The sequence below is a fragment of the Paroedura picta genome, chromosome 16 (assembly GCF_049243985.1).
Source record: "Paroedura picta isolate Pp20150507F chromosome 16, Ppicta_v3.0, whole genome shotgun sequence".
Classification (NCBI taxonomy): domain Eukaryota; kingdom Metazoa; phylum Chordata; class Lepidosauria; order Squamata; family Gekkonidae; genus Paroedura; species Paroedura picta.
In genome coordinates this window covers 6,058,011-6,068,083 of record NC_135384.1, presented here as the reverse complement: position 1 = coordinate 6,068,083, position 10,073 = coordinate 6,058,011, and the positions used below count along the sequence as shown (strand labels likewise).

The 10,073-nt window shown below is 45.8% G+C and overlaps 1 protein-coding gene across 3 annotated transcripts; it reads left to right on the top strand.

The window, feature by feature from the left end:
* Positions 1-6,244: 6,244 nt before the first annotated feature.
* On the top strand, positions 6,245-9,166 carry LOC143826122 (zymogen granule membrane protein 16-like). Of its 3 annotated transcripts, none has more exons than XM_077314764.1 (4): positions 6,245-6,337; positions 6,872-6,927; positions 7,040-7,175; positions 8,331-9,166. In XM_077314764.1, the coding sequence occupies exons 2-4, from the start codon at positions 6,873-6,875 to the stop codon at positions 8,644-8,646; spliced, it is 507 nt and encodes a 168-aa protein (XP_077170879.1). In that variant the 5' UTR covers positions 6,245-6,337; position 6,872; the 3' UTR covers positions 8,647-9,166. The 3 variants fall into 3 exon arrangements, with proteins under 3 accessions (XP_077170879.1, XP_077170880.1, XP_077170878.1); XM_077314765.1 differs by having other exon boundaries at positions 6,278-6,351; XM_077314763.1 differs by having other exon boundaries at positions 6,305-6,433.
* Positions 9,167-10,073: the final 907 nt, after the last annotated feature.

The window sequence follows — 10,073 nt, the reverse complement described above, 5'->3', positions numbered from 1 at the left end:
GCAAGGTTGCCAGCCTGCTGATGGGGCCTGGAGATCTTCTAGAATTACAAGTGATTTCCAGACTAAATAGATCAGTTTCCTTGGAGAAAATGGGTCATTTGGTAGGTGGACTCTAGGGCATTTTACTCCACAGAGGTACCTCTACTTCCCTGGGCCCTACCTCCAAACCTCTGGGAATTTCTCAACCTGGTGTTGCCATAATACGGCCCATAATGAGCTGGTTGATGAAGGTGTGTTCTTGGCCCGAGGTGATGTGCTCACCAGGATAGAGTGGTGGTGGATGTGTCTTTTGCTCGCTGAGGGCAGAGGTTACTGCCGGTTGTGGCCCAGACCATACTCTACCGCAGTGGAATTCTCAGAAAACGAGGACGATTTCAAAAGCTCAAATCATTTCCATGTTATAGCTCTGGTGCAGAATCAACTTGCTGTTTATTGTTATTAATTTAGCTACCGTCCTTCGAAAGACAGCTCTGCTCATATGGGGTCGTCGTGTTAGCTTTGTGCAGCCAAAATAAGAACGAATGTTGTGACACCTTAGACAAACGAATGTGTCTCAGCAGGAGCTTTTGTGAGTCAGAACTGAAGTCTATTAATTGTCAGCCGCTTAGGGATGGAAACAGGAACCTCGTGTTCCTGTCTGGGCTTTCTCTTGTGCCCTGCTATGACGTTGGCTCCATCCACACAGCAATGATTCTTATAACGGGTTGAACGGTGCTTCCCTGCTTTGCGGTAGTCGTCCAGCAGTTTCTCATCCCTCTCCAGGCAATTATTTTTAAAAGTCCTGCACCTTCCTCTTTATATCCCTGTAATGAAAAGGGCCACAGACTTTTTTTTTTTTTAAGAGAGAGGTGGAACTAACAGATCATAGCAAAAGGGCAGACAAATGTTGTGGAGTTATTAAGTAGCCACTGCTGCTTTTCTTAAGTCTCCTGGTGGTATGGCAGGGAAAGGGCTGCTTGATGGGTGAAAGGACAGGGTCGTCGATGCAGGTGGGAAATCCAGGGTTGTTATAAAGAGACAGGTAGGTTATGGCAAACCCCCTGTATTTGTCTCTTGCCTTGAAAACCCTACTGGGATGCCATAAATTAGCTTAGACTTGATGGTAGTGGTGATGGTGGGGGAAGGCTCTATATTAAACACCCTTTCAAGAATCTCTGAGCCACCCCACAAAGCCGCCTTGCTCAGCAGAGACGCTGATTAACAAGCTGGACCCTTGGGATAGCTCTGTCTTTACGTATCAATTGCTTTGCTGTCATTAGTGAGAGATTAATAAAGAGGAATCTGGGTTATCAAGCTTAATGAGGTGCTGGTGAAAGGACGCACCGCCCTGGGAGAACCTTTGCTGTAGTTAAAAGTCGGGTGGCGGCCTGCAACCTGCCCCCCTTCCGTAACCTAAATATTTGGACAGTGGGTTTCTAAGCCCTCCTCTCCACCCACTGGATCTCAGTCCTGTTCTAGATGCCCCAAACGCCTACCTCTCACCCCGCCCTACCTAACCCGCAGTGAAATCTTTGCTATCGGTTTCCAGTTTCTTCTTGGTGTACTGCATCTTTCTTTCCCGGCAGGCTGCTTTCCCAAATCTCTTAGCCTTGCCTTCACTTTTCCTTTCCAGCTTGGCTTCCATACAATCGGGCCTCCCTCCCTTTTGAGGGGTGTGCATTTGAACTGGTATTAAGAAGCGCTCCCCCTGCAATGCAGCTTGTTCTTGTGGCCAAACGTCTCCATCTATAGGATAAAGGTTTGTGCTGCAGCTGATTTAGGGGGGCAGCGTCCGTTCTTAGGCCTGGAGGCGGGTCTCAAGAGGCACCCTTAATGGCAGGCAGGGCTGCAGAGAGCTACGAGAGAGCTCCTGTTTCTCTATTTGTCCTTTGAGCCCATCTTTCCCCGAGGCCATCTCTCTTTCTTTCTTTGTGCCGCTGAGCCTTTCTTCTTTCTCCTCTCCCAGCGTGAATCCTGTGCCTTTATCACAAGAAATACAGAAGATTCATTTCCCCAGGACTTCTAGGCAATGATGTCTAACGTTTCACCAGCTCAGTTTCTGTTTGCTGTGCTGATGTGAAATGCACAAATAGTTTTGCCCCCAAACGTGTGTCTTGGACTCCTTTCCAGGAGAGATTTAAGGATTCGTGTTACCCATAGCACCAGAGCCAGTTTAAGGATTTGCGGGGCCCTAGCAGAGCACGATTGTGGTGGGAGCAGCCAGACTGGGGCAGAGGGGCCTGCCACAGTGAAAAGGGTGTCACTCCAAGTGGGAAGAGGGAAAAGGGGGCAGGAGGGGCTACAGCCCTGTTCCATAGGGGGGAAGCATGGAGCCTTTAACACGTGCTGCATGTCTAAATTTGCCCTGCAACTCACCTGCATCAAGGGTGCCACGATTGCTTGCAGCTCAATTAAAAAAATTGCCAAGCACATTTGTCATCCTCACAACCACCTTGTGTGGCCTGCTAGTTCCAGGTTGGGAAATTTTTTTGGGGGTGGGGGGAGAGCCAAGGGAGTGTGTGTGTGTGCTGGGTAAAAGCGAGAAGAAGAAATTAATAAAAGTCTGGGGAGTAAGAAAGAAAATTAGATAAAACACAAATAGGAGATTTCAAAAGTTAGAGCTCCCTTCATCAAATACAAGTAGGAATGGAGAGCCCTGAATCCTGGTGAACCAGTCAAAAGGTGGGAGGGGTGTTGCAAGGAAGGGAATGCTCACTGTTGGCTCTCAAAGCTCATGTCCCAAAATTCTTGTTGGCCTCTCAGGTGCTTTGGAGTTGTATCTAGTTCTTCTACTGTGGACCAACATGGTTACCCTCCTGAAATGTACACTTTGATATTCTTTAGTCTACTGAAATGTATTTTACTTCATCTTGAATTTGAGCAGCGAGGCAGAGAAACATGTAATTTAATTTAATGAGATGATACAAATAACAGTAATAAACGTGTGAGTAATTTGTGACTTTAGAATGAATTACTTCTTTTTATAGAAACTGCAGCATGAAGTACCTTGTTATCTTTTCATGACTAGTAATCACTGAAAAGCTGGTAGTAAGCGATTTGTCTTTTAAACGAAGGACTTCATTGTGAGCTTTGGTGAAATTGACTTTGCATTCTCAGAGATGCTGCTTAAATCTGGTGGCAGCAGGAAGGAAGAAAAAATAAGTTAGTCAATGAAACACCCTGCGTTGATGCACTGTTTGGGAAAATTAGGGAGCAGATGATGCGGTGCATTTTAACAGCTGGGTCTCCTTCTCTTCTAGTTTAGCGAGTACAAGAACGTCCTTTGGCAGTCATTAAATTGATTTTTATATATGCATCCTGATTTTTATATATACATACAGAAAACATAGGCTTGCCTTGTTGGTCAGAACAGTTCTACAGACAAGCAGTGATTGCAAATAGTGGCACCTAGTGACAGAACAGAGCATTACATGTCAAATGACTTCTTAAGTGGAGTGGGAAAATGTGGCTAGTGACATCTACAGGCTGAATTCAGAAATAGCCTTCTTGAAAGATACAAAACAACTGTTTTAATAAATTAGGAAGGAAGGAAGGAAGGAAGGAAGGAAGGAAGGAAGGAAGGAAGGAAGGAAGGAAGGAAGGAAGGAAGGAAGGAAGGAAGGAAGGAAGGAAGGAAGGAAGGAAGGAAGGAAGGAAGGAAGGAAGGAAGGAAGGAAGGAAGGAAGGAAGGAAGGGCAAAAATGGCAACAGACCAGAATGATTACACAAACAATCATGGGAGAATCATACAGCCATACACACATATACACCATCATGGCGGAAGACAAAAAAAATATTAGCGAATGGACTGTGCCTACAGAGTCTGGAGGCTCACCTTAAAAACAAACATTTATTTACAAACTGATGTAACAAAGTTATGGGGATGGTGTCCCAGTAAGACTTCCTCCTTGTTCAAAGAGTTCCAGGATAAAAAATTATGTAGGAATAGAATACTCTAGTAATGGACTTTTTTTCTGCTGCCCCAGCCTGTAGCAAGAAGGACTCTAGAACAGACCCAATTCCCTATATGTTACATTTTACAGAGTTCAGGTTTAGGATTACGAAGTAGTTAGACTGAGTGCATCCTCAAAATCAGCTAAACTGGATTACTTATAATTGTAGTATGCATTTGGGATGGCAGTCAAAGTACCAAAGAATTGTCAACTAAGTTTTTGCATGCTGTAAAATTAATCAGTATGACAGTTATTGACGAGTATATTAGCTATTTTTTCCACTATTTTTTCATACCATTCTTCACTACAGGACACTAATTGTTAATTATAATGCAGCCTTTACATTCTTCTAAATCCCTGGAGGTTGACTAAAATCAGAATATTGGGAGATTGAGAATGTCAGAGAAAGAGATTCCCTTACAGCAGTGGTTCTCAACCTGGGGGTCGGAACCCCATTGGGGGTCGAATGACCCTTTCACAAGGGTCACGGCAGGACAAGCAGCTTGGCCAGGGGGGTCGCCATCCACACAGCAGCCTTGCAGGGTAGATCGACAGAGCATTTGTTTGTCTGGAGCAGCGGAAAAGAGTGAGATCGGCATGGTGGGGCAGAACTGAACTGAGAAACCCCGGATAAAACCCAATTTATATATAATCATGAACAACAGATCTTCACGCCATTGGTCAGTTTCGGTTTAATTTCTGTGAAAGAACACTTGCATCATTTTTATGGTTGGGGGTCATCACAACATGAGGTCACAGCATTAGGAAGGTTGAGAACCACTGCCTTACAGAAATGCTATGGGTTGAAATAGCATGCCTAAAAGAAGCTTAACTCTGGGAGTTTCTTATTGCCTCCCCCCCCCCACCCCCACATCAAAGGCTAGAGGATCATTTAAAAACAGCAAAAGAATTAAGGGAAGCAACTAAATGAAATATAACCGTGTCATAAAAGGTTTTAACTCCCCTCACATTGATTGGGTCAATATGTGTTCAAGTGAGGAGGAAGAGGCTGGGTTTCTAGATAACTTTGACGATTGGCCCGTGCAGCAGATGTTCCCAGGATCTAGTAGGGAGGAAGGAATCCCGGACTTGCTCCTAATGAATGCCCAAGAGTTGTAAATGCGATAGCACCAGCAGGGAACATTGACTGTAATGCTATTCAGTTTAGTAGTTCTGTAAATAGGGAAGTTAGCACAAAAGCTCAACAAAGCCATTGTACCATGCTGGCTCTCTTGTGGGGCTTTTAAACATTTTTGACTTGGAGAAATAATGACTGAGGTGAGCGTTTTAGAAAATTATGCCTGGGACAGAGAAGGTGGAGAAAGAAATACTTTTCTCCCCTCAAAATGCAAGGACTCATGGGCATCCAATGAAATTATTGGGCAGGGGGCTTATGGAGAAGATAAAAGGAAGTGCTTCACCCCCAAAATAATTAACATTGCCACAGGAAATATTGGCCACTACCGATATACACAGCTTCAAGAGGAGTCTGGATAAACATCTGGAATGGAGGTCTATCAATGACGTATATATGAAACACTACGTTTGGATCAGTGATGCCCTGTCTTCTTGGTGCTTGGGGGAGGGGGGGAGCAAAAGTGGGTGGGCTTTGTAGTTCTGGCCCTGCTGGTGGACCTTCTGATCATAGAATCATAGAGTTGGAAGGGACCTCCTGGGTCATCTAGTCGAACCCCTTGCACAATGCAGGACGCTCACAACCCTCTCGCTCATCCACTGTAACCTGCCACCCCCTTGAGCCTTCACAGAATCAGCCTCTCCTTTAGATGGCTCTCCAGCCTCTGTTTAAAAATTTCCGAAGATGGAGAACCCACCACCTCCCGAGGAAGCCTGTTCCACTGAGGAACCGCTCTAACTGTCAGGAACTTCTTCCGGATGTTTAGATGGAATTTCTTTTGAATTAATTCCATCCCATTGGTTCTGGTCCGTCCCTCCAGGGCAAGAGAGAACATCTCTGCTCCATCTTCTGTATTCATGTGGGTCGCCGTGTTGGTCTGAAGTAGCACAACAAAATCAGAGTCCTGTAGCACCTTTAAGACCAACAAAGAGTTATTCGGACACAGCTACACACCTGAATCTGTCTTAGTTGCATATGGTATATTTCTTGATGCGCCAGATGTCTTGTATATCAGTAATAAAACCTGTAATATTATTTTATAGCACTTTCAGATGTAGTGTTTGATCAGCAGATACTTGTTTAAACATATATGTCACCTGTTTTAAATCCTGGTTTTAAATATTCACAGTGAATGAAGTATGCCCTACCCTCAGGTTTATAAAAGATCAAGTACATGGGAGTGGGGGAAAAAGAACAGGAAGTTGACTTTTAATATAAGTGGGTTTCCTGAAAGAGGTGCCATTTGAAACACATTCACTGAAGAAGGCAGGTAAGCACCAGAAGGTGAGGAGTTCCTTTGGTATTCCAGCGGTGAGGAAGAAAAACGTAATTGGGGGTTTACGGAGAACAAGAATCCTGCTCTCAGGTCTGTAACGTATTGGATACATGGGGGGTCGGGGGAAGAAACAAGAAAAGTTGACTTTTCACATTAATGTTGTTAGGTTTTTTAAAAACACAATCAACAAATGTGACATAGGAGTAAAAGAAAATATTAAGGCTGTGGGAGACTAAGAGGAGAAGTAGGTAACAACTTATGGAAGTCATATTAAAGAGGGAGCCAGCGTTTATTTTTTTTAAAGTAATTTTCTGGTTTCTGGTTCATTTCACATTTTGACCCTTCAAGTCAATCAATTTAGATTCCTAGTGCATGAAGAACCTTCCCTGTCAGCTGTATTAAAAAAAAAAAAGTTGAATAGGGTGTAATTTACATGCCAAACCTACCTGGAGCTACCTGTGGGAAAGAGAAGGGTCAACTTTAAGATCAAAATGACCTGATTACTTCCCTGGGAAATTCTGTTTCTAGGATGCTTCGTTTGGCCATCCTCGTGTCACTCTGTTGCACCGTCTCCATCAGAGCAGGTAAAACCCAAGAGCTCATGAGTTGTCTGAACCATGTGGGTTGAGTAGTGGGGAGGCTGCTGGGTGCTGTCTCTGTGACTGCTTTTTGCCCCACTCCTGGGACTTATTTTAGGGTTTATCAAGAACCGCTCTGCTTCCCATTCTGGCGAGTACGGGGGGAACGGAGGAGCGCGATTCTCACACTCTGTAAACCAACTGGATGGGTCCATAACTGCCATGAAGATCCGGGTAGGAGAATACATCACAGGGTAAGTGTGTGAAGATCCGGAGATGGGGGATTAAAATTTGGAAACTGGCTCTCTAGTTGGGGAGGGGAGGGGGGGATTATAGTCCGTTGATGGGTTGAATGCACAGTAAGGTTTCCCTTGGTGATATAAAATACAGGGCAGTGTGTTTAATATTAATTTCCCTTGGGAAAGATAGCAGTGGTGAATTATCCTGTCTATGCAAAATGTCCAACTTATATGCAAACAGAAGGGGAGAGAAAGGGGGAGAGCAGCGTCCAGCGTGGACAGTACTAGGCCTGTGGCAGAATCCCATTGGACTCTGGAATCTAACAAGTCCTGAGCTTTATTTACAAAATAGTTCACCGTGCAGTTGAGCTTTTCTGGGATAACCCTAGTTGCCCTACTGTAATGGCCATCAGCAGGTCTTGTCCTTCCTTCCACCCCTACAGTTATGTCAACAACTGAGGTCGCCAGATCCATTTCACTGTCGATGGGGATGGGCGGTGCATGCTGATGCCACCCAAAAATGTTGTAGGCGCATTGGAGACATGAATGGTGGGGGACGCTCTGGATTTTGGCCAAACTTTGTGGTAGAATTTGCTTCAAACCATAGAGCTTTGCCCCAAAATGAGAGCATCATCCTGCCGATGAGCCCGGCTTGCCAATGTCTCTTCCGGGTGAGGTCAGCATATTGGTTTAAAATGTGATGTTCTTCTGGGTTGGGGTGATTTCAGGGACTGCGGAGTTCAGGGAGTGGCTAGTTTGGAGGGCCAAAGTGAGTCATGGCTAAAGGATGTGAGTGCTTGAACAACGTTCTCATACGCAGCCCGGAGAGAAAAGACATGGGCTGTAATGTGAGGACTGAGGAAGAAATGAGCTGTCACTGTGCAAGTAAAGAGCACAAGGAACGGCTCTAATACACGGATTGCCAAACGGTGGTGTCCATGGACTACAATTCTCATGAGCCCCTGCTGGCAGGGGTTCATGGGAATTAAGGAATTGTAGTCCATGGACATCTGGGGAGGCACAGGTTGGCCTCTCCTGCTTTGTGCTTCTCAGCATATCAGGTGTGTAATGGTTACCATCCAAGACCCAACCAGTATCCCATTACAGTCGACAGTGTAGGGTGGCAGCAGAAGAGACCCAAACTCTACCCTAACTCTTCTCTTATTCCAGCATCCAGGTCCGGTACGGGAAGGAGTGGAGCGACTACGTGGGGGGCTCATCTGGCGAATGGCATGCGTTTGTGCTGCAGCCCGGAGAGGGAATCATCCAAGTTTCCGGGAAGTTTGATCGATACATCCGCAAACTGAGTTTCGTAACCAATTTGGGACGCCACTTGTCTTTTGGCGTCGATGGTGGCACCGGTTTTACCGCCCTTCCCCTCTTTCCTAAAGCTATCCTGTCCTATATCAGTGGCCGCTCTGGTGCCGTCATCGATGCCATCAGTTTCCACTGGAATGTGAAACACAACAACGGAGCACAACGTTGAGAATGCAACAGTTCAAGGGGAGGGAGGAGGTCTGTCCTTGGGCTTTCTCTGGCACTGCTGCACGTAAGGATTCGTTCAGCCACCTCGATATTTTTTGCCTCGTATTGTTGAAGTCTGGAATCAGCAGGCATTTGTAGTTTTTTTTGGTTGTGGGGCCGTGTTCTGGTCATTTTGGCTCCTAACGTGGCTGGGATCGTCAGACGTCTGTCACAGCAAGAGAAATACACGCCCCCACACACCGAGAAGACGACAAAAGCCAATTTTTATCTTCTTTCACTTACTTCCCCATTTCCAGTATTTCTCCCAGCCATCTACTTCAGCTCCCTTCTTCTGTGCACGTAAACACACTTTGTCCAATCACTCCGCCGCCCTACCAGTAGCCACCAGTTCATCCCAACATGTTTTCTGTCCCTCACTGGTTTAAAGCAACTGGCCGTGCATCTCAGTCCGAACCTCCTCTCTGTTCAGCCGAAGAGTTTTGCTGGCAGTGAGGTCATGCAATAAAAAGTAAATTTGAAAACATTGCACCTCTTGATTCCTTGCTCGTGTGCTGTTTTAAAAAGATGGCTGGACTCGTATGCTTGGGTTGTGGGTATATTGGGGCTAGGTAGCCTCTACTGTAGAGCCTCTTGTGGCGTAGAGTGGTAAGGCAGCCGTCTGAAAGCTTTGCCCATGACGCTGGGAGTTCGATCCCAGCAGCCGGCTCAAGGTTGACTCAGCCTTCCATCCTTCCGAGGTCGGTAGCGTCACCCCAAGGGTCAGACATGACTCGGTGCTTGCACAGGGGATACCTTTAGCCTCTACTGTAATTGAGCCTCTTGTGGCGCATAGTGGTAAGGCAGCAGACATGCAGTCTGAAAGCTCTGCCCATGAGGCTGGGAGTTCAAACCATCCCGTATTGAGTCTGCCATGAAAACGCTAGAGGGTGTTATCCCAAGGGTCAGACATGACTCAGTCCTTGCACAGGGGATACCTTTATCTTTAGCCTTTACTGCGGGAGGTACCTCCTCTTCTGCTAGCATTTCCTCTTGCATGTGATCAGTGGCTTTCTTCAAGCCCTGGTGGGAACAAAAGAGCTACAGGAAGAGGAATTGCACTCCACAGCGGAGATGGTCTAGCACGAACATGCACGGAACTGCTTCAGAGGATCCAAGCCATAGTGTTGGTAAGCTTTTTGTCAGTCCCTTGGAAAAGAGTTCTGGTCTAAGGTGGTACCTAAAATAGACCTCTCTCCTGAATTCATGATGAGGTAATTAGCAATTCTGGGAGGCCTTAGCTTTGTGAGAGTTGGCAATGTATAAATACTGTAGCTGCTTATACAGGGGGAAGGATCTAGCTGGAAATCTCAGGCAGAGGCAAACTAGAAATGCATCAGTGTATTGGGAAACCTCCAGTTTGAGGTAGTTTGCAGTATTTACATTCTGAAG

What these genes read in the sequence shown, in the direction of transcription:
- LOC143826122 (XM_077314764.1), top strand. Translation starts at nt 6,873, where the DNA reads ATGCTTCGTTTGGCCATCCTCGTGTCACTCTGTTGCACCGTCTCCATC. An exon ending in CACCGTCTCCATCAGAGCAG is followed by an intron (nt 6,928 to 7,039) that starts GTAAAACCCAAG and finishes GACTTATTTTAG; the next exon opens with GGTTTATCAAGAACCGCTCT. An exon ending in GTAGGAGAATACATCACAGG is followed by an intron (nt 7,176 to 8,330) that starts GTAAGTGTGTGA and finishes CTCTTATTCCAG; the next exon opens with CATCCAGGTCCGGTACGGGA.